Source organism: Myotis yumanensis, unplaced genomic scaffold, assembly GCF_028538775.1.
Source record: "Myotis yumanensis isolate MYYU_CA2020_CCGP unplaced genomic scaffold, mMyoYum1.0.hap1 SCAF_1, whole genome shotgun sequence".
In the NCBI taxonomy this organism is placed as follows: Eukaryota; Metazoa; Chordata; class Mammalia; order Chiroptera; family Vespertilionidae; genus Myotis; species Myotis yumanensis.
In genome coordinates this window covers 225,314,774-225,338,891 of record NW_027223752.1, presented here as the reverse complement: position 1 = coordinate 225,338,891, position 24,118 = coordinate 225,314,774, and the positions used below count along the sequence as shown (strand labels likewise).

Here is a 24,118-nt window from a genome sequence, read left to right as displayed (position 1 = left end):
GAGGAAGAAATAGGGTCCAACAAAGAGGACCGGAAAGCCAGAGATGAAGGAAAAGGGATCCCCCAAAACGGTGACAAAGTCAATTTCGGGAGGGCAGCTGTGGCCTGAACAAAGACTCCAGGAGAGACATCACCAAGATTAAATTAATACCTGGTGGGTGTGGCCAGACTAAGAGATTTAGACAACTGTAGATGAATTGGGAGATCAAGTACATGGAAAATGACAAGTACACAGAAAGCCAAGCAGCTAAAGAACAATAAAATATAATTATTACTCCATAGAAAACACAAAGTGTGCAAGAAAGAAAAGGTAGTCATAGAATAGTATGTGGCTCAGCTGTGAATAGCATTTACAGTCATAATAATGTAAACCCCGATACTAATCTAACCAAAATAATGACATACTTATTGGGAAGATGGGAGAGAAATAAAAAGTGAGAATGTGTGAGGAAGCGAGGTGGCGGAGTGAGAGAGGACTATATCTTCATCTTTCACAGTGAGACATCATTAAACAATGTCTATAATGAAGATAACAAGAAATAGTGGGATATGCATGTTATTTAGCAGTAGAGGCAAAAAAATATGGTTAAAAATGTGAAAATGAAAAGTGATTTATTTTTGGGAGCAGGACAAAGTCTGGTGTGGTATAGGCAGAGATTTCCTGTGCTGTTTTTTTTTCTTATCAAATTATTTTCTATTTTTTATTAAATTCTTTTTATTTTTGTCTTGTCAAATTATTTGGAACTTTAAACTATGTGAGGACGACCCCAGTCAGGTCGAAACGGCCCCGGTGTGGTAGGGACGACCCCGGTGAGGTTGAAACAGCCCCCGTGAGGTAGGGACGACCCTGGTCAGGTCGAAACGGCCCCGGTGTGGTAGGGACAACCCCGGTCAGGTTGAAACAGCCCCGGTGTGGTAGGGACAACCCCGGTGAGGTTGAAACGGCCCCCGTGAGGTAGGGACGACCCCGGTGAGGTTGAAACGGCCCCCGTGAGGTAGGGACGGCCCCGGTCAGGTCGAAACGGCCCCGGTGTGGTAGGGACAACCCCGGTGAGGTTGAAACGGCCCTGGTGAAGTCGGGACGGCCTCGGTGAGGTTGAAATGGCCCCCGTGAGGTAGGGACGACCCCGGTCTGGTAGGGACAACCCCGGTCAGGTCGAAACGGCCCCGGTGTGGTAGGGACAACCCCGGTCAGGTTGAAACGGCCCCGGTGTGGTAGGGACGACCCCAGTGAGGTTGAAACGGCCCCCGTGAGGTAGGGACGACCCCGGTGAGGTTGAAACGGCCCCCGTGAGGTAGGGATGGCCCCGGTGAGGTTGAAACGGCCCTGGTGAGGCTCAGACGGCCCTGGTGAGGTTGAGACTACCCCAGTGAGGTTGGGACAAATAAAGGGGACCAGTATGGACTGATGAACAGGGGTAGATACAGAAGCAGAGCAACATTGAACAGAATGTTAAACTACAGTGGGAAGCCTGGGGAGGGTTGGGGGGGGGGGATTAAGAGACCAACTGAAGGACTTATATGCATGCATATAAGATTAACCAATGGACACAAGACACGGGGCGGGGGGGGGTGGGGGGGTAGGGGCCGGGGGAATGTCAAGGGGGGGAAAAAAGGAGACATATGTAATACTCTTTGTAATACTTTAAGAAATAAAAATTATTAAAATATTAAAAAAAAAACTATGTGAACTCTATCAGTTTTTAAACCGATAAAAATTAAATTGTTTTTCCTTTTTTATTATTAGGAACTCTTATTTTTTCTTTCTACTCTGCCATCTTGACTGGAACCCAATATAAAAATAAAAATTTTAAAATGCAAAAAAAAAAGAGGACCTCTTCTCCCAGGCACAGTGAATATAGTACTGCAGTCCCCTCTACTTGCAGTTTCACTTTCCAAGGTTTCAGTTGCCTATGGCCAACTATGGTCCAAAAATATTAAATAAAAATTCCAGAAATAACAACTCATAGTTTTGAATTGTGTGCCATTCTGAGTATCACGGTGAAATCTCCAGCCATCCCACTCTGTCCTGCCCGGGACATGATTCATCCCTTTGTGCAGCATCTCCACACTGTAGACACTTCCCCACCTGACAGCCACTGAGGAGCTGTCCGGGTTATCAGATCGACTATTGCAGGATCACAGTGCTTGTGCTCAGGTCACCCTTATTTTCCTTAATAATGGCTCCAAAGCACAAGAGTCATGATGCTGGCAATTCAGATATGCCAAAGAGAAGCTGTAATGTGCTTCCTTTAAGTGAAAAGGTCTGTAAGTGTAGGAAAAAACACACAGTATCTACAGGGCTCGGTACTATCTGTAGTTTCAGGCATCCACCTGGGGGTTGAGGACATATCTCTGAAGGAGGAGGGGGGACTACTGTAGATGGCCTTCCCTTCACAGCCAACATCTGCTAGATTCTTACACAACGGCCTTCTCAGGGTCTCTAGGGAACGTCTCCAGGTTGCCTGTTATATAGTAGAGAGAACACCACAAGGTTCCTTCGATGTGTCCGCCTTGCGCAGCCTTATGGAAATATTCTCCAGCTAAAGTCTGTGAAGAGAGATGAGCAAACGTTAGTCTCCTTGGTGCGGAGTCTCCCTGGCTGGGCTGATTTCACCGGAGCCAAGGTATTATCACAGGCTTATCACTTCTGACATCTTTAAGGAAACCAAGTCAAGTAAGACAGCCAGTCACAGAAGCCAGTGATATTCTGTTGATGAGGCTGGCCAAGGAAGTAAGACGACGACATGTAACTAGGAATGTCATTGTCACCTCATTTGATCCTCACATAACCCCTGCCAACAAGATAGAAGACTGTATCAGAAGTCACACCAGGCGAAAATTCAGGCATTTGCGTCCCTAACCTTGCTTAAGACCTTTCTTCAAACTCATGCACAAAAACTGCATTTCCAGGAGGAAAGTGAGAATTAGAAAATGACAATAAAAAACCCCACGCTCTCAGATGTGTGGGAGGATTCTTGCAATGCATAAAAATACACAGCCTCACATGTAGTCAGAGAGAGGTAGAGGGAAAAATAAAACCCTTAGATATATGCTCCGCTAATTACTATTATTTTCCTGAGGCAGTGAGCTGACATTTTTAAGCATGGGCTTTGGAGTCAGACAGGCTTGGGTTCAAACCCCAGTTCTGCTCCTTACTAGCGAGTGACCTTGGGCATATCAATCTCTCCACCTCAGAGATTTTATTCAACTGAAAAATGTGTTGCCAGGCCGGCATGGCTCAATGGTTGAGCGTCAACCTAGGAACCAGGAAGTCACGGTTCGATTTCTGATTCCAGCATGTGCCCAGGTTGTGGGCTCCATCCCCAGTGTGGGGCATGCAGGAGGCAGCTGATCAATGATTCTCTCTCATCATTGATGTTTCTCTCTCTCCCTCTCCCTTCCTCTCTGAAATCAATAAAAATACACATATTTAAAAAAATGTGGTGTCTGACAGTACCTAGCATGAAAGGTTGTTGTGAGGATTAAATGAGAAAACAAATTCTCCAGAATTAGCATGGAGCTTCATGAAAAATCATGATTCCCCACCCCCAGATCTGCTGCTGCCCATCCCATAAATGGCCCCTCCATTCTTTCCAGCTCAATAAAGGCCATGTGCTCCAGGGTTGTCCTGACTCCTCTCCCTCTCACACCTCACATGCAATCATCAGTGAATCCCGTACCTTGACCTTCAAAATATATCCAGAATCCAGTCACATCACAGCCCCTCTTGAGATATTGCCCATCCTTTCTCATTTGGATTCAACACTTAACCCTGTTCCCTCTCTTGTCTCCTGTAAGCTTAGTCTCTGCTAGGATCGAGCCTTTTAAAAACAGCACATCCTGCCCAAGTCAAAGCTGTCCCGTGCTTTCCCATCTTGCTCAGAGCAGCTGAGTCATCACAATGACCTGGGCACCTGCCTTCCAGACCTATCTCCCACCTTCCCATCTCCTCTGCCTTCTGTTTCTATAACTCTGGCCTCCATGCTGTTCCTGGAACTTCTCAGAGCTTTTACCCTGGCTGTTCCCTCTTTCTGGAATGTTCTCCCAGATATCCACAAGATTCCTTTTGGAGCCTGTCCAATGTCACATTATTAGAGAAACCTTCTCTGATCTCCTCTATAAAATAATATCCCCCAATCTCCACCCTCCCTGTTCTCCTTCTCCTGCTTTATTTATCCCCATAACAACCTCATATTATATATTTAATAGTCTATTGCCTTTCTCCCCCAATGCAGTGTAAGCTTCCTAAGAGCAGAGACTGTTCTGTCTGCTGCTGTATGCCCGTGCCTGGAAGAGCACCTGGCACAGGGTGGGTGTTTAATGAACCTTGTTAAATATAATGGTACTCAGATTATTATTATCATCATCAATATTATTATTAACTAGAGGCCCAATGCATGATATTTGTGCACTGGGGTGTGGGGGGAGGGGTCCCTCAGCCCAGTCTGCACCCTTTAGCAGTCCGGGAGCCCTTGGGGGATGTCCCACAGTCGGACATCCTTAACACTGCTGCAGAGGCGGGAGAGGCTCCGCCACCACCATTGCACTTGCCAGCCATCAGCCAGGCTTGTGGCTGAGCAGCATTCCCCCTATAGGAGCACACTGACCACCAGGGGGCAGCTCCTGCATTGAGCATCTGCCCCCTGATGGTCAGTGTGCATCATAGCAAACGGTTGTTCCGCCATTTGGTCAATTTGCATATTAGCTTTTTATTATATAGGATAACGAGGGGCTTCCATGTTACATAGGGATCCAGGTCCTGAATCCAAGAAGTGTATGATGCTGTTACATACATTTCAGAGCTTTAGTTGATTATTCTGTAAAATGGACTTAATAGTAACTATTTCAGAGGTAGTTAGGAGGATATGGGACTGCGCATTTAAACCCTCTGTGAGTGTCTGGCACAGAGAAGTGCTCAACAAGCACTAAAGATGATAACTGTCATTTTCATTATTTTTAAATCTGTTCTCATATCAGGCCACCCTACCAGAAGCCAGCTCTCTTCCAGCTCTCTTCAATCTCTACACTGTCTCTTGGTTTCTTGCACATCCTCACCTTGTGTCATCTCCCCCTCTCTCCTCAGTTCAAGCCTTCCTCCTCCAGGAAGCCTTCCTGACTGCTTTGGCCTTCAACGTTTCCCCTTTCCAGAACTATTCGGGTCGGATAAATTAGCACACTCTTGGCACCTGGCTAAATGCCATCCTTTGCTCTTCACTATCTACCTTCCTAACTGGACCTTTTCGCCTCTCGAGAACGTGATCTGTGTGTTGGATGGTGTCTGTACCACCCACGGGGCCTTGTCTGGACTGGGGGTGTCATGAACAAGGGACTGCCCAGCTGCCCAGTTTGTCTCAAGTCTTACTCACCTGATTCTTCCCAGGCACTCCTGGGAAAACGCCATCCAAGTACAGGACCCCAAGATTGTATGATGCGTCTGGGTTCCCCATTTCTTCTGCTTTTAACCAGTACTTTGCCGCTTTGACATAATTTTTCTTGAATTTGTGGTAATACCATCCCAGACCATTGACTGCCTGATGCAATCCCTGGATTTTAGAACAACAAGAAAAAATTGTTATTTATTTATTTTTTAATGAAACCTAAAGAGAATCAATTGTTGTGAGAGCATTCTGCACGAGTCTAAACGAAACCTCTCCAGTCTCTTTTTTGGGCAGATGGCATGAAAGAAAAGCTGAGTGCTTAGAACACATGAGCCCGATTCAGAGTCTTCCCAGGTGGCGGCTGCCACTGGAATTCCTGCCTTCCAGCTCAGCAGTGACACTAGCCCCGAATCATCAATCGGCTCCTCTGGGCTCTGACACGATGCCCTTGTCTGCAAAAGCCTCTTATTGTCCTGCAGTAGCAACACTGCCCTTGACATCCATGAGCGCTCGACTGCACCAGGCGGCTGCAACCTGCCCTGGCGGGGATGGTTTCCAGGTGACCGGTCTGCCCATCTGTTGATGACTGTCCTGAACACCAACAAACCCTCTGAAGGAAGCAGCTGTGACAGCCTACTTGCTAAGCACAGGTGCTTTGTGACTGCTTAGCGTCCCAGTTCGGGGCTGAGGAAGAAGGGGAGGGTGGGAAAGAGGGAGGAGGGTTTCAGAACTGAGTCTGAACTGGGGCTGGTACCAGGGAGGGGCTGGTTTGTGACTCTAGCCTCGAGCCTCCTTGTTCTTGCTGAGTTATACTTTCAGGTGGCTTTTGCTCTCCCCAGGGCTCCCTCCTGCTTCCACTGGCAACCTCCAGCCTGTTTGTTGAAGGCTCAGGTGCCTGCAGTGGTGTGTGTACAAACCTAGCCATACAGCGCTCATTCTTCCCTTCCTGCCAGACCCATGAGACTGTGAACAAGCAGGGGGGAAAGGAGAGGGGGCAAACAGTGCCCTCGAATCTGCAAGACTTGTTAAGTGAGAGCAAGTGTGGAACCAAATCTCTTTCACCTCCCTTTTCACAAGCAAAGACCGGGTGTCCCTTAACAGTAGATGCTAAGATCCTAGTCTGCAGCCTTTCCTGTCTTCATAGCTCCCAAAGGCTACCCCTCCTGGTTCTCATGTAGAATCCGGGGGCCAAGAAGACCAAGAGAAAGAAGTGAACAAAGCGAATCAAATGGAAGCTCCATGAGGGCAAGGACCTGTGTGCTATATTCCAGGCACCTACATTAGTGCTTGGCACAGAGTCAGTGCTCAACAAAGTGTCTGACCGATGAACCAAAGCCTCCCTCAGGATGCAGATGCTCAACAAAATGGAACCCAGACCTGACACCCTGAGGATCCAGAGGTGGTTCAGGTTGGCGGGTCCCTGGACAGCTGATGCTCGGGAAAGAGTCCATGCCGTGGATCCACTCATTTCTTCTTGAGCCTCGCACAGTCCCAGGGGCAAGGCAGGCTCCCGATGGGCCTTGCAGAACTCGTGCATTTCAATGACGTCATAGACCAGGCCGTAGTATAAAGAGGTAGGAGCCAGCTCTGGACAGACCCACCGACGGGCACACCCACACAGCGCTGCAGTGCTTTCCTCCAGAGGCCACAGGCTCATTCACAGGTACCTGCCATCACCCCAATGCCCGCAGGACTCCTTTAGGAATTGTAATTGGACCCAATGCCCCAATGCAGGAGCCCCGCAAGAAATCTTGTTTTATTTTATTTTTTTTAAATATTCTTATTGATTTCAGAGAAGAAAGGAGAAGGAGAGAGAACTAGAAACATCAATGATGAGAGAGAATCATTGATCAGCTGCCTCCTGCACGATCCCCTGGGGATCAAGCCTGCAACCTGGGCATGTGCCCTTGATCGGAATCGAACCTGGGACCCAGCAGTGCACAGGCCGACGCTCGCTCTATACAGGTAGGGCTTGTTTTATTTCTTACTCATCCCTTGTTCCAGACATTTACTGCTCGGTCAACAGGTCTGCCTCCAAGTGACTTTTGGCTAATTCCAAAAAACCAAACTAGGTGCAACCTGCACTACAGTGTCTGACGCAGAGTAGGGGCTGAGTAACTCCCGGAAGAGGGAATGAGTGAGACTCACTCAACATTTTTGAAGTATGTGACTACTCCAGGCCATAAAACGGCAATTCCCTCAATGCTCATCTCAGTCCGGCTAAAATACACCCCAAATAGAGCACATCAGATACCAGTGCTCCGCCAGAATGGCCACAGAGATGCAAATTTCACACCTGCCAGGAAAGCCCCCACTGCCCCACTTTAGGGCGCTCTGAAACTGGTGCCTCCTGTGACCAGCGCTGGGGGCAGGAGCTGCTGTGCACTCCGGGGGGTTCCCTGCTCCTGGGTCCTATACCCTCTTGCCACCACACAGGTGGAGGAGAACCTCGTGGCTCGCTCACTCCCTGCCCTCACTTCCTGGGCTACAGAAACACAGAAACTCGGAGCTCCCCACAGAAAGGAAGTGAGGAAGAGCAGCCTGGTTCCTGCAGGAGTCTTTGTGAGAGGCCAACATGAGCAGCCTCGGGGATAGAGAAACAGTCAAGAGCCAGAAGGGCTATCAAGGGCCTGGTAAGGTTGGAACATTACAATGGTTTCTACAAGTCCATTTATTTGCAAATCTATATGCATGTGCATGAGTATACATGTGTGGGTGGGCACGCATCGGGCGTACGTTTCCATGCAGGGATATGTATGCACGTGTGTGTGTGTGTGTGTGTGTGTGTGTGTGTCCCCTCAACAGGGGACATCCTAGCCCCCATTCTGTAGTTCTATATCGCAAGTAGCTGGCTTGGTGACAACACTGAAGAGTAAATAGTGACAAAAGCAAAATAATTCCTAAACCCAGCACCAACCTTGATAAACAGCCCTGTTATTCAAGCAAGTGGGCATTGGCCATGACAGGGTTAACCTTCAGGGAATTAGGCTTTTGGTTTTCCTAATTCAATGGCATTTATATCCATTCACTTTCAAGGAGCCCCTGCTGCTTGTTATGGGCAGCCTTGATTATAATTTTAGCCTTCAAACAAAATCGGCCTGAATTCTATTGACTGCAGGTGAATTCCGCTTTTGAATGCGGCCGTCCCCATTGTAGCAGGTTTCTGTATGTGTGTAGCTCAAAAATGACTAACGTTGCAATGCTCGCGAGCCCTCCCTCCCACCCCATTTCTACCTTGGGGCTTTGTCGGGAGATGCTGGCCATTTCCTTTCCCCAGTGGGTGTGTGTGGGGCGAATGTTTTCCTCTGACAATATGCAAAAGTGTTACCTTGGAAGCTGCTTTCTTCATCAGCTCCAAGGCAAGCCGTCTGTTCTTTTTCACTCCTTGACCCTAAACAATGATAAACAGCAAAGATTACTAAGAAAAGAAACTCAGCGTGCACTCAAAAATATCACTCAGATACGTTGGTGTTTGATACAAAATACTTAAAAAAAATAAAACCCAAGCCTTCTGAATTATAAATCCCATCTTAAAGGTTTCTATAAGCAGTGCTGTATATCATCATCATCATCATCATCATCATCATCTTGCTCATATCTGTGGAGTAGAGGCAACAAACCTCAGCCTCCCAGCTCAGCATCCATACAAAAGCCCCCATTTATCATCGAGTGACAGGCATGCCCGTCAACCCACACGTGCTGTTGGGAGAGGCCGGGAATGAGGTTGAATGAGTGTGGTCATCCTGGATGTGTTTCTCTGGGGATCACCTAGTTTGCGGCCAGACAAAGCACTTGATGTGTGTCCAACAGGAAAGAGTTATTAGGCTGCCATCTGCAGCCCCCGAGGTCCTCACCGAAGTCCCCAGGATGGGACATGTGGCTTCAGAACCAGCTTGAGAACTTCTCTGAAGGAGTAAGGACCCTTGGAATTGGCTGTGTCAGACACTGACAGAAACGAACAAGGTTCCTCCAGTAAAATCAAGTTTTCTCAGCAGAGGTAGTTTGTACACCATAGAGAGAAATGACTTTGAAGTTCTTATTACAAGAGAGGAAGGACCTCAGTGGGACTGTGCTGAGCTGTCTGCAGGACCACGTGGGGAAATGCTGGGTCTGAGAATGAGACAGGGAGGAAGGGGGTTCCCTTAGGTCTCTCTTGACATGGCTCTGACAAGGAGGATGGCAGGCAAAGAGAGCAAACTCACTCAGAGTCTGTTATGGACACCCCTCCCCCGGCACATGCCCCTCAGAGTGGTTGATGGGGTCACAGGTAATATGAGGTGAGCAGGCTTTGCAATGAATCCCACTTTTAACTCTAATTAAACACTTAGCTCTATAGTAAAGGGGACAGCACTAGTAAACATTCCTGTGTTAACTAACGAGGGTCAAGCACTGTCCCATCATCTTTAACCCTCACAGCAACCCCGCCAAGGGGTCTCTCATCTGAGAGACCTGCCCAGAGTCACACAGCGAGTGAGATGTAGAGGCAGGATTCGAACCCAGGCCAGCGGGCCCCAGAGCCCAAGCTTAGAACCCCACACTGCATTTCCCCCTGTACATTTCAGTTCTGTGCTGAGAAAGTATAACGGTTCATAACCTCCTCGCAGGACACAGAAAACACGCAGACTATGCTTGTCTCTGTATTTCTCAGGACCCAAAATAAAACTGTGACTCCAGCTGCAGGTTAAATTATACACACCACGTTTCTATTAGACTTTAACTTACCTATTTAGTAAAACCGATGAGCTGAAGCAAAGTGGAAGATGAAAATATTTTTCAGAAGTGCACCATTGCTTCATTTAATTAAAGAGGGAGAGGAGGGGGAAGGGGACATGAGGCTACTTGGAATGACTGGAGATGCCAATGGCACAACCTTTTTTGACTTCTGGGAAAGCACCAGAATCACAGAATGTGGAAGCCAAAGTTGATCTTTTCCATCTTCTTTATTTTGAAGAAATAAAACTGGGGCTCAGGGAGGCTGACTTATCTGAAAACCCACGGTTACATCTGCAACTAGAACCCAGGTACTCTGACTTCTAGGTCCTGGATTTCCCAGTATATTTGTTACTTAATCAGAACTGGAATAATGTCGTGCACAATGACTACTTATTATACTAGAATCTGAGTAGTATTGGAAGGAGCTAAGTGAGAGAAGTGTAAAGTCCTGGTACAAAGTACGTGCCCAGTAATATTCACCGAATGAATTCATTGAGGACAGTTATGCAGTGAACGTCAAAGCGCCATCTTCCCATGGATGCAAAGTGGGATGGACTTGGCTGTCGTGGGCAAACCACAGCCACCAGCGTGGCGCCGTCCTTGATTACAATCAGCCAAATACCCACACAATACAATGAGCCAAGTGCACGTTACTGCACTTCCCATTTGGAAAGCCCATTTTCTGTATGGGGATTTTTGCACGGAATACACTTAAAGAGACCTTCTGGCCAGGGTTAAAAATCTTCCTTTAATTGCTGATCAAGGGCTTCCCTCGTCCCACTTAGGAATAACTCAGTTAAAATGCAGGAAAATCAAAAAAGCTTTAAGGGTTGGGAAATTAGACCCAGGAGAAACACTGTCACCGGCAGAGTAATTTATTTATGTGTCTGCCTCTCTCTATAGATCGAGAGTTCCTGGTGGGCAGAAGTAAGGTCTGAATCGTGCACTCTGGGCAGCGGCCAGCCCCAACTCTGCTGGACAAGTGCCTCTCCTCTGTGCCGGTATCTCCTGCCTTCCCCATCCCTGCATGAGCCCCTGGAGGTCAGGAATGTGGCTCATGCATCCATATGTCCCTCCATCCAGCCCAGAGCCTGGCATTTTGTCAGCCCTGAATGAGTGTTTATTGAACAAATACATGGATGTATTGGCATATGGCTAAGAGTCAAACCATTTCTATGTTGATCTGACAACTGGAAAGAGAAAGTAAATTTGGAAACCATATAAATTTGGAAACCATAACAACCAATAGGTTTTAAAGCTTTGGAAGGTTAGACATGTAGAAAAGTCCTGGTTGTTAAGCAGCGAGTGGCCACAGCTGTGGTTCTGGAGGTGGGCCTGGCCGCATGAATCCACGCCTTTGTGTCAAGACACTTGCTATCTGGGGGGGGCAGCTGCTTCCTTTGGGCATGGACACAGGGTCTAAAGTTTTCCTTACCGGAGCCAACAGCTTTTCACGTTTCCCAGATTGGTGAACTGATGTCTGTGTTTGGGGGGAGATTGCCTGGGTCCCAGTCCCAGGTTTGAAATGTGGCAGTTGTGTGACCTTGGGTGGGTGAGTTACAAAGACTTCCTGTGCCCCTGTTACCATATACATAAGCAGCAATAATAATACACCACAATGCCAACCTTGCAAGGTTGCTGTGGGGATTAAATGCGTTCATACATGTAAATCAGGTAATAAATGCTCCATCACTGTGAACTATTATTGTTTTGTATAAAACACACAGTGCTTTATGGTTCTCAAGGCCCATTCATCATAGTATTTAATTCACTGTTGTCCCATGAGCTCAGGTAACTCTAAGGACACAGGAGAAGAGGGACTTGAACTCCATCCTGTGTCCTGGGCTAACGCTCGGCCCACTTGTCCCCCTCTTCTCCTATGGCTTAAAACCAAGATCTTCGTTTGATCAACAGGGCTGCTGGGAGGCAGCCCAAACACACACTTTATGCTGTAATTTAATGACGATGCTGCCTGCTGGCAAAATTGCAGCTCCTTGGGGGCTGGCGGCCACATTTCAATCCATAAAACATGGGGTGTCTATCTCAGAATGCCACAGCTCTGGCAAAAGCAAAGAGAATCCAGGTGCCAAACATAAGACTAATGACTAAAAATGAGACCAGGGTACGGCATTTCCAGCAAATACCCCTCTCCATTAGGAGTGGCAGACGCGTACACTAAGTGTCTTCAGTTCTGGACTCCATCTGACGCACGCCTACAGGCAATGGCTCCGGATGGCTGATGAGAATGGCACAGCTTCAGCACAAAATGAGTGATGCTTACCTTGAATAACACAATGGCGTAGTCGTATATTAACGCGGGGTCCTCGGTCTCCAGGGCACCCCTGGCGTACCACTCGATTGCCGCTTCAGGATTCTTGGCCACACCTTGCTGCCCCCAGAACAACATCTGGGCTAAGCGTTGCTGCAAGACAAGAGCAATTTAGAATAATGACTTTCCTGTGTGATGCTCAACGTAAGGTTTTGAAAGGTGGGAGGTCAAAGCTGACTTGGAATGTTTTCCTATTGAGAAGCAAGAATGAGGTAGACACCTGCTATCTTCCAACAGGGTTGAGGGTGTGGGTGGTGGGAGAGCCCTAAAGGTGGACTTGTGTCAATGCAAGTCCTTGACACAAGTTGGAAATGCTGCATCTGAGTGTGCGTGTGTGCTTGTGTGTACGTCCATGTGCATAAATGAATCAACGGCACCCAGGGCCAAAGCTGGCTGAAGACAAGCACATTGTCTCCTCTCCTCCAGAGCCCCCTTCTAGAGGTACTGTCCACCCTCTTGGCCCAGTGAACAGCATAGAGGCCTCTGTACATCCCTATCAGTTAGGGTGTCTTTCTACGGCATTTATCTCCTCCTAGCCCAGCACTTGTCCACAAGGCTGGCTTCACAATTATACCCAAGACTGGGAGCCCTCTGGGGGATAGAAACCCAAGATGTGATTTGTCTGCCCTTGTCCCCTAAACTTCCACCCAGCAGAGCTCATAGGAACCACTCAACAAAGTGAACGAAGGAAGGAAGAAGTGTCCATTGCTGGGAAAGTTCACGTAGGCTCTAAAGCACCCAGAAGTGGCCCTAGCATGGGCCTTTCCAGAACTATGCACTGGAACTCCTTCCTGCACTAGAAAGCGTGCAGGCTAGGGACAGATGCCCTCGAATGGAGCCAGTGGCAACATCTGTTAACATTCTGGCCCCATGTGGGCCCCTGACTGTCTTGCCTTCTTTCTGCTTCTTTTTTCATCTCCTTCTTTTCCCCTCCCTTCCCCCACCCACTCTCCGCCAAATACAACTTCCAGTGAAGTTTCTCCTGAAAAGCTAGGAGGAATTCTACAGAGGGTGGGAGACCCGTTACTAGAGTGTCTGAAATGTGTGCCTGTCTATGTGTTTGTTCTCTGCTGTTTCCTTTCTCTTTCCGTTTCTGGTCTTCTGGCCTAGCAGACCCAGAGGCTGTTCTCGACACTGTGCTCACCAGGAGCATGAAGCCAAAGCTAAATCCTTTGAGAAGGAGGCCCCGCCCTCCCGGGGCAATCAGCCTTAGCCGGCTCCTATCCGGGGCTCAGCTTCATAGTGAAATCAAGGCAAAAAGGCAGGTAGGGGACGTTCTCCAGCCCCCCTGCCCTTCCTAATACCTCTTAAAAGTCCATCCAGAGACAAGACATGTTCAAGAGACAGGGTCGCTCTTTTTGGCACATGGTTTTCTATTATTCTAGCTGAGTTCATGGCCTTCCTGATGCCCATCTAGTCTCTCCTGCACCCCAAGGTGCTTCATTTTGTTTCTGTCTCATGCATTGAAGTGTCCACTGGTGGTCTTAGGACTGGTCATAAACACAGTGGCGCTGTCACTTTCTGTGTTCAGGGCAGGACTACACAATAGGCCTCCTGGAGTCAAGAGTGACCAAGTGACTTGCTTTGGCCAATGAAATGTGAAGAGTGACTTGTGCCACTTTCTGAGAAGAGGCGTCAAGAGCCAGCCTGAACTGTTAGCTTGAGTTCCTTGGAGCTGTGAGAGCACAGCCCATACCAACGCCCATTGGACAGGTAGTGTGAGGATGGAATAAACCAGCATTGTTTTAAGCCACTGCGGTTTGGGGTATTTTGTTACCATGGCATAGCCTGGTCTGTCACCACGGAGAATTTCAGGACAGTGGGCCACATCCTTACCTGAGCCGCCGCGTTGCCTCGGATAGCTTCGTGCTTCAACCACATAAAGACGTCCCCATCTTCTTTGGTTTGTACCTTGAGTATTTCATCATCTTTTAGTCTAATTGTTTCAACGTATGCCTAAAAAGAGAGAAAGGAAGGAAGCAAGGAAGGATGGGAGGTCAGGAGGGAGGGAGAGAAGAAGGAAAGGAAGAAAAGGAGACAGGAAACTAAATGATATGGGCATGCAAAAGATGGGATGTTATTCTTAAACCAGGCATTGCTCAAGGAAAACTCTATGAATAATTGATATGTGAGGGTTGTCCACTCTTATATGTCATCAGATCAAGTTCTTTCTAAACAAATGCATCACAGCCAATGTATCTAAATGAGGAGTTTCGTTCCTGGGGAAGCTTTTGCCTTGGGAGGACACAATTTATTCCACTTCCACTTCTGGTGCTTAAGCATGTTCAGAAGTTTGCTCTTGTGCCTCCGATTTCAGAGCCAGATTCACGTAGCATCAAAAAAGGTAAATCAATATTTTCTAAGAATAACCTTATTTTTTTTATCCCAAAGTGTTATTATCCTGCATGACTAATCCTTTTTATTTAGCAGGCTCAGCTTCAGATATCTTTGGGCTATTTCCAAAAATTCAATCCACCTCGCAAAGAAGAGGGCAGGTTAGCTCAGGGATGCGCAGGAATGTGCTGGAGGCGCTGGAGACCAACCCGCAGGGAAAGTTCACAAAAGGTTTGAATTTGTGAACAGCCTCCCAGGTCTCTGATTCCTCTGAAGAAAATAAGATTCATTTTGAAGTCTAAATTTTGGCTGTTTATCAAAAAAACTGGTCCCGTTGTTTCACGGCTTCCCCTTAGGCATAATGAATCTATCAGCAGTGCCGAGAGGAGTCCTAAGGAGGGCTTCCCAGACCAGCGCAGCCACGGGCAAAGGGTGGGAAAATTGGATCTGGGCGAGCTTGGGAAGGAAGCCTCAGAGAACAAGGAGATGATTTCCCTTCTGGCCTCTCTGTTGGTTAGTTTTAAAAAGTACTTATGCCCTAGCTGGTTTGGCTCAGTAGATAGAGCATGGGCCCAAGGACTGAAGAGTCCCACGTTTGATTCTGGTTCAGGGCACGTACCTCGGTTGCAGGCTCCATCCCTGGCCCTTGTCGGGGTATGTGTGGGAGGCAGCCGATCAATATGTCTGATTCACATTGATGTTTCTCTCCTCTGTCTCTCCCCCTCCTTTCCACTCTCTCTAAAAATCAATGGAAAAATATCCTCGGGTGACGATTAACAAAAAAGCAAAAACAAATAAAAAGTACTTAGATTCACAAACTTGCCTACAACCCTATTCCTGAGAAGGTCTTTCAGCTGCCTTCTCCACTGTCACCATGTGGAGTCAGAGGTCCCTCAGGCACTGGGGCACTGAGACGGGACAGTGCGAGGACTCAGAACCCAGCAGGTATTAATTCCTGCCAAATGTCTAACTCGGGAGGCCACCAAGCAAAGAGCAACAGCGAGAATAATGATGCTCACGACCTCTTATTGAAACCAACTGTGTGCTGGATGTTTAACAACTGGTTTGTGTTTTTTTTTTTCATTTAGTCCTCACAACAGAGCTGTGACCCAAATAACACTGTCCTTAATTTATACACAAAGCAAAAAACCGAGGTGCAGAAGGTGAACCCAAGGTCACACTGTAGAGCTGGCCCTGGAAGCCATGTTGGCTTGAGTCTGAAGGCAAAGCTCTGATCAGCTCCCTCACGAAGTCCTCTAGTGAGAAGGTCCTGGAATCCTGCCTGGGCACGAGCCACTTTCTCGTGTTAACTCTCTTCCAACTGTCTGGCCAATGAGCGGGTGCTTCAGCTCAAACTCCAGGGACACAGTCGTCTGCAACAAGCCTATAACCTCCTGAAACTTGGGCAGCTCAAATAATGGAATTCTCACCTAGAAGTGTTTTGGCCGACTAGAGAATTTGGATTTTGAGTTGTTTTTCTTCTCCTCCTTAACTTGTTCAAAGAGAGAGAGAAAGAGAAAGGAGAGGGGCGAGGAGGGAGAGAGAAAGAAGAAAATGAGGCAGGGATATAAAGAAGGGAGAGAAGGAAAGGAAGGGAAGAAAAAAGGAAGAGAGGAAAAGAGGGGGAGGGAAACAGTGGGGGACAGGGGAGAGGGAGGGAGAAAGAGACAGAGAAAAGAGGATGGAAGGAAAACCCGCCAACTTTGCAGCTGGGTGCGAAGGCCCTCAGCAGCGCCCCTTCCCATCACCTGCATTCTCGGGGGTGTGAAATGTGAGGGTGCAGTCAGGACTCTGGGGAACTCAGTGCAGGGCCGTTTCAGGGCTTCTACTTAAACCAGTGACCTCCACTAACCTCCTCTGGGGCCTGTGGGAGCCCCCATTGTGCACCTGCCTGCGGATGTGTGTGTGTGTGTGTGTGTGTGTGTGTTAAAATCAGCTATCATGGCTGGCTGGCTCCTAATAGGGGTGTGTGTGTTCTTTGTTGAAATGTAACATTTTGGGGTTTTAAAGTAAGAATGAGGGAATATTGTCAGTAACTATGGAGAGACAAGAAAGCAAGTACCCAAGATTCCCCAAACAGGGGGTGCCACATACTAACGGTGTTGAACGCAAGAGAGGCAGAGTTGACAGCCACTGCTCTGGGTACTGGCCGTCAACAAACACTGGTCGCATCACAAAGCACCAGAGTCAACAAGAAATTACAGTCCCTTTGTATTCATCACTGGACTGGACACTCTGCACCCCCAGCCTGTCCATCATCAGATCGGTAAACACTGAGCGCCAACTACATGTCAAGCACAGTGCTGGGCACTGGGGCCACTGATGTGAGTAGACTAGGTGCCTGTCTTGGAGTTCACAGTCTACTGGGGAAGCCAGGTCTATGACCACGTATCCAACACTCACCATAAGAGCAATGGCAGGGAGGTGCCCTGTTCCAAAGCCCCATAGCAAAAGGAAGGTCAGGAGGAGGAGGTGAAGTTTGACCCTTGTGTTCAAGTAGGAGGGGAGTCAGCAGGTAGGAAAAGGCTGGTGAGCATGGAGAAAGGACCCCAAGCAGAGGAGACCCAGTAAGGCCAGGAAGTGTGGCCAAAAGCTTAGTTTCTCCTGGGTGGGAAGGCCGGGTGGGGATGACTGAGAGCTGAGGCTGGGGCAACAGAGAGCAATCAGGGCAAGGAGTGTCTCCTATGCCCTGTGACGAGCTGGACCTTGTGCTCTGGGTCAGTACTTCTCAACACTGGCTGCACATTAGGGTCATCTGAGGAGCTTTTACACATCCATATCCATACACACACACACACATACATATATATATATATATGCATGTTACACGTCTGGGCCCCCCTCACTTCTATAAGATTATGGGGTGGAGCCTGTGTAGATGTGTTCTTTAAGCCACCAAGTAATTGTGATGTGTACCAGGTTTCGAACCTCTACTGTCGAGAGCCCACTTTGGCCTCCGTAAGAATGAGAAGAGCATGGGAAGGGACAAGACTGATGACAGCTGGGAGGTATATTAGTTTGCTAGGGCTGCCATGACAAAATACCCCAGGCTGGGTGCTTCAATTTATTTCCTCAGTTCTGGAGGCCAGAAGTCCGAGATGTTAGCAGATTTGCTTTCTTCTGAGGCTTCTCTCCTTAGCGTGCAGATGGCCACCTTCTCACCAGGTCCTCACATGGTCATTCTCTGTCTGTTTTGTCTGCGTCCTCATGGCCTTTTCTTGTAAGGACACCATCCTACTGGATTAGGGCCCACCTAACGACTCCACTGTGACTCTTTAAAGGCCCTATTTCCAAGTACAGTCACAGTCTGAGGTACTGGGGGCAAGGACTTCAACATATGAATTTGGGGGGAGGGCACATAATTCAGCCCGTTACAGGAGGCTGTCACAGCGGCTCAGAGGAGAGACGATGAAGGACAAATGTAGGCTGTGGCAGCAGGGATGGAAATGGGAAGAGACAGACTGGCATGAAAGCTGTTTTGGATTGTGATTGATCGGATGATGGCGGGGGATCAAAGACGACACCCCAGTCGCTAGCATGGGAAATGGTGCCACCGGTTACGGTGTTTGTGGGGAAACGAGGGCAGGAGATGCTGGGCTGCCTTTGTGGTATGTGAGGATCGCAGATGCGGGGCGTAAGAAATAGCTCAGATGGAGAGGAATGTGTGAGCATCATCAGCATGTGGAGGACTTGAAAGCAGGGGTGTGGGTGAGCTGAGACCCCTGCCCGCTGGCAGGCACAGAGAGAGGAGGCTGTGGACCAAATGTGGCAGAAAAGCTAGTACTGAGAGACTGAGAGGAACTCATCTGTGATTAAGCCACAAAAACAAACAAAACCCAAGAGCATCTTCTTTCTCTGCAATCAGAAGCGGAGCCCCATGAAACCGTGAAGAAGTGACGTGAAGTGAGAGTCCTCATAAAGGAGATGAAGTGATGGGAACCGAGAGGTACATAAAAGAGACAATGAAACAAGAATCAAGAAAAGAATTTCTGACGGATCCTCGGCTTGTTAATTAGAGGTCTGGCCTCCCAGATCTCCTCCTCTGTTACGTGCTGCTGCCGAGCTAATAGATTTCTCGACAAAAGGACATTTACATCAACGTATGACACCTGCTTAGATTCTCAAGCAGCCATTAATTACACATTCTTAAGAAAATGAGCTATGATGCAACTCTTCTAACTGTGTAATTCGTATCTGGCATTCTTAATCAGACGACTTTTCAGCTGCAAGATGGATCATTTCTATTCATCTTCGCTGGTTCTGACCAATTAAACATTTTCTTTCATAATCATAACGTTTCATGTGTCAAATCTTCAAAAGGAGAGGATCTTGTTAGCAACATACCATTTCCCGTTGCTAATTTATGCTGAATTAGAATTCTTAAAAGTATATTATACATATAGGGCATCATAACCATATCTAGGCTTAGTAGAACGATGGCAATATTATTTCGTGGCTTGATTCTGTATGAAATATTTTTTCAGAAGAATTAAAAACAAAACTATCAATTAAATTAATTCCTGTCAAATGGCGGTCAAATTTTGCCCTTGGCTCATATGCACTGAGAGAATACATATGATGATGATAAGAATGTGTAAGTTTATTGCAAAGAAATCACTTTCTAAAGGAATTCGATGTCTACACTGACAGCCTTTTGGTGTTTTATAGCTTGACTCATGTTTAATGTGCACTGACGGCATGTATCTTTGAGTCATTTATTTCATAACTGTGTAGTGGTCACTGTGCATTTCTTTTCCGGAAACCATCCATTCCCAATCATCAAAGCACACGGTTTCTGCACTGTGGGTTTCTGAGGGCACAGTGAGGGGTCTGGTTCCCAATTAGCTGCTCAGCCTGATTCTACAACCCTGACCTAACTAGGTCCATCCCCTTGGCTCACAGCATAAGCAGGGAAAATCAGGAGCTTCTGGCCTAGATCAAGGCCAAACCCGGCAAAGCAGCTTACATACTATCTCGGGCTGCATAAACCCAGGCACCCCTTTCATTTATATACTAGAGGCCCAACGCATGAAATTCATGCAAGGGGCTCGGCCCATTGCAGCCCTGGCTGCCTCACCGCCCTTCCCACTGGTCGTTCCAGAAGGTCCTTTCGCCGTCCGGTCTAATTAGCATATTAGCTCTTTATTACATAGGATTGTCTTTGGCAGAGATGAGTAGTTGCAAAAGAGATTATATAGGCAAAAGCTAAAATATTTACTATCTGTCCCTTTACGGAAAAACAATGCCATCTCCTGGTATAGACTACTCGTGCTTCCTCTCGACCATCTCAAGTGCTAGAACATCAAAACATCTTAAACCCTTTCTGGAGAAAGAGGATATATATATAAAACACATTCCAAGAAGCTAACCGCGTCAGGGTCTGCTCCCGCTGGATACAAATCTCTGTCATCTAGAGACAGCCTCCCTTTTATTCTTACACTGTCTCCTTTCCTTGTACCCTTTTATTGGCTGCCATCCATACAGGTCTGGAAACAACTATCGGCTGGTCTAACACAGTGGCCGGCAAACTGCGGCTCGTGAGCCACATGCGGCTCTTTGGCCCCTTGAGTGTAGCTCTTCCACAAAATACCACGTGTGGGTGCTCATGTACAGTGCAATTGAAACTTCGTGGCCCATGCACAGAAGTCAATATTTTGTGGAAGAGCCACACTCAAGGGGCCAAAGAGCCGCATGTGGCTCGCGAGCCGCAGTTTGCCGACCACTGGTCTAACATAACACATTATGCTCTGTGAGTTGATATGAGCCATTGATAGCTTTGCCCAAAGAGTCAAAAATATTTGGGAGCCTGGAAAGTTAGGGGCTGGAATGAGTGCGAACGTCACATGCTGTCAGTCACGTGGGAGCACTAGGCCAGTAAGGCTACACAATGGGGATAGATGCTTCTCAAGGCCCCCAGCAGTGGGAGCATAGCTAGGGACAGAGCTTGCTTCCTGATGTCATAGACCCTTCTTGCTCGTTACATATTGATAGGAGCCCTTGGTTTACTATCTCCCCCCTCCATTTGATGCAATGTCCCCTAATATCTTCAGACCTACCATGTCACATGGTCTTGGAACAAAGTCCAGACACCTATATTTGTGGTACACATTTTCTTGCAAAATCAAAATTCGTCCAGGGCCAGATCTACCCTTGGTGTACGAGTCCTCCCATTCATGAAAAGCTTTTCATGGCTACATGGAGGATTGTTCCTACACTCAGCCTGAGAAGACAGACAGGAAACAGGAAGTGGAGAATGCAAGAAAGCTTTTCTCTCCATGCAGTGACACTCATCCTCAGGAGGCCCGTGGAGGTCGACAGCCACAGGTGCAGACACCTTATGAAAATTCGGGAAGCCCTGGTAGGCATGGCCATGATCACTTCATCCCATTTGTCTTTTGTACCTGATCTCCTTGTAGCGTCTGCTGGTCCAGGGGTGTCTTTGTGGCAATGTTGCTGTAATAGGCGTAGGACAGCTCCCAGTCCAGGGGGTAGTTGTCAATACCTTGGAAGTGTTTGTATCCAAGATTCATTGAAGACAGCCTCTCACTGCCCTGGCCTCCAACCAAACTATACAACATGCCCTGTTAGGAAGAAATGGACAGTGTTCGGAAGGTTAGAGATAAGGGTCTTAAAATCCAACCACTGAAAGGTCATGGGCCCTGTCCTTATATGATCCTAGTCATTCCAAAGCACATTAACAGGCCTTAAAAATCTCTTTAGAGAAGGGACAGCCTCGTTCTCATGGCTTACAGATTCCCAGATATCTGTCCTTCTAAATGTCTAATAGCTTAAAATTCCTTGATTTTTGCCCTTCTTCAGTGAAAACCGGGGCTTTCCCTGCCTTCTCTCACAGTATCTCCGTGTACCCGTCGACTGCTCTAGGTCTGCTTCAGCTACATCATCTATGGCCAGGTGATCTGAAGACTGGGCCATGTCCCAGCCTCATGCTCTCAGAATGTCAGTGTTAGGAAGGGTCTTTTGACTTCAACTGATGGAACAACCTCATTTCATAGTTAAGGAAATAGAGGCCCAGAGAGGTGAAGTCATTTGTCTATGGCCAACCAGCCAGCCACTTTGTGACAGAGACAGAGCTAGAATCTTCTGGACTATTCCACCTTTGTGGGGATTGCCTCAGGGACTCAGGAAAGCATGCCATCCCTCACGAGCTTCTACAAGCCAGAGACAGGCACAAAGAAGTCATCGAAAAACAAAACAAAAAACGGAGCCACCTGGGCATGTCTAAGCAGTATGACTCTCCAAACTCAAGATGAACAAATCCAGAAAAAAGGAGACAGGGGACCGGGGACCGTTCAGCAGTACTTAACACAAACGTGATTCCAAATGTTACGCAAGTGGCATAATACATCTGGATCCAGAACCAAAAATGAAACTGCCTGGGATAGCTTCTATTTTGAAGGCTGGATGTGTCAATACTTGGTTTCTAGGTCCAAATGACTTCACTTAGCTAAGAAGTCACGGGGTAATGGTCCCACGGCCAGAGCAGTTACAAGAATTGGGTAAGAGGCGCCTGTTCTTAAAGGGCTGAGATTCTGGTAAGTCCTGCCCAAACTGTTCCTTAGCATGTACCAGTCACATCCCAGAGCCTAGGAAGGGACACTGAAAGCCAGAGCCTGTGTTGAGCACAGCCCTAGGATATTAATCTTTTCTTTAAAAACATATATTTTTATTGATTTTAGAGAGGAAGGGAGAGGGAGAGAGAGATAGAAACATCAATGACGAGAGAGAATCATTGATTGGCTGCCTCCTGCATGACCCCCACTGGGGATCAAGCCTGAAACCTGGGCATGTGCCCTGACCGGGAATCAAACTGTGACCTACTGGTTCATAGGTTGACACTCAACCACTGAGCCACACCGGCTGGGCTAGGGTGTTGATCTTGATGTAAAGATTCTAAAGGATTCCTGGAAGCATGCGCCGGTCCAGGTCCCCCGGGGGCATGAGAGCATTACTCTGCAAATTTAACGTCGGTGATGGATACCCCTGGAGCCCATGAAATACTCTACCTGCAGCTGATCCCGAGGTATATTTAATCCAGTTTCATAAAAGACCGAGAGGTAGTAGGATGCTTTATGATACCCGCAGCAGCTGGAATCCATCAGGAGGGGGACCACAGAACTAATTTGGTGAAGACCATCAACACTGGAGAGTCTCTTTGCAGCCTTCTCAAATATCATCCCGCCGATCTCCAACACGGACTCATGTTGGTGCGTTGGCGCTGTAAGGCACACAATTCACAGCCCACACAATTAATTACCATGGGATCGACATGGCTTTCGAAAGAAGAGGGAAAAGCCAATTCACCCTGCTAAGTTATTAATATGGTTAGTTCTGCAGAGCCTTGAAATATACCACCTTATGGGGGAGATACATCAAACCCTTTGGGGATGCCACGGTGTCATTCTGTAAATAGCTTTTCCTTTGGCACCAAATGACAGCCTAGTATCCTGGGAAAAAGGATGTGCCTTATATAGCTGAGAGAGCTCCTTGGGAGTAATTTACTCAACCAGATAAGTCATCACCAAATCAGAATCACCGAATCTTCCAGAGACTTTTTTCCCCTCTAAGACTCTCTGAAGAAGAATGTGTTTTATTTCAGGATTAGTTCCTAGGTGCTGTTCTAAAATGTTGAGCAATAGAAACTTATTTTGAGATGCTTTCCTATGTTTTGTCTCCAATTTTCCTCGTGGGTTTCTAAATACAATAACTAGTAACGTTTATTGAAGGCTTACAAAATGTCAAATACTGCTTTAAGTGACTTATGCAAATTATGTCATGTAATCCCAATAATTTTATGAGGTGGTACTATAATTAGCATCCTCATTTTTTTTTCGGAAGAGGAGACTGGAGTCTGGAGAGGTCGATTAACCTGTCTCAGGTTACAATAGCTGGCGAGTGGCTGAGCCCAGCTCTGGATCCACCTGAGAGGTGGCATGTGTCTTTTCGGCTAAGCTGTGGGGAAGGAGGCCACCCACCACCTACACCCAGAGCTAAGAAGTCACATGTCCTGGCTCCTGGCACTCCCGCTCCAGCCCTCACAGGGTCAGAGCCAGCAGCTGGGCCTGCCTTTACTCTCTCCATCCCAAGCGGTAGGTGCTGAGAAAAAAATCACATTACTGAACAAATGGAATTTGCTCCTCTTTCTGTATTTCTTTAATCCCTAAAGAAATAGCGGCTTTTTGTAAAAAATAAATAAATAAAAATAAAAATCAAACAGTGCAGATTTATATAAAAAAACAAACAGAAGTTCCTTCTGTCCCTATCCTTCTTCCCCGGCCCCCAAATTAAAACCCATTTATTCTCAGGAGATTTAAAAATAGTGCCCTCTTTATCATTAGAAGTAG

General features: G+C 47.4%; 1 protein-coding gene across 1 annotated transcript in view; it reads right to left on the bottom strand.

The window, feature by feature from the left end:
• SEL1L3 (SEL1L family member 3) overlaps positions 1–24,118 on the bottom strand; it is a 107,481-nt gene that overhangs the window by 29,124 nt on the left and 54,239 nt on the right. Inside the window, exons 10-16 of the mRNA XM_070398429.1 lie at positions 22,781–22,992; positions 21,158–21,337; positions 14,259–14,378; positions 12,375–12,515; positions 8,709–8,771; positions 5,369–5,545; positions 2,422–2,549 (exon numbers count right to left, since the gene is read on the bottom strand). Coding sequence (XP_070254530.1) covers positions 2,422–2,549; positions 5,369–5,545; positions 8,709–8,771; positions 12,375–12,515; positions 14,259–14,378; positions 21,158–21,337; positions 22,781–22,992 — 1,021 coding nt within the window. The remainder of the gene's footprint in view (positions 1–2,421; positions 2,550–5,368; positions 5,546–8,708; positions 8,772–12,374; positions 12,516–14,258; positions 14,379–21,157; positions 21,338–22,780; positions 22,993–24,118) is intronic.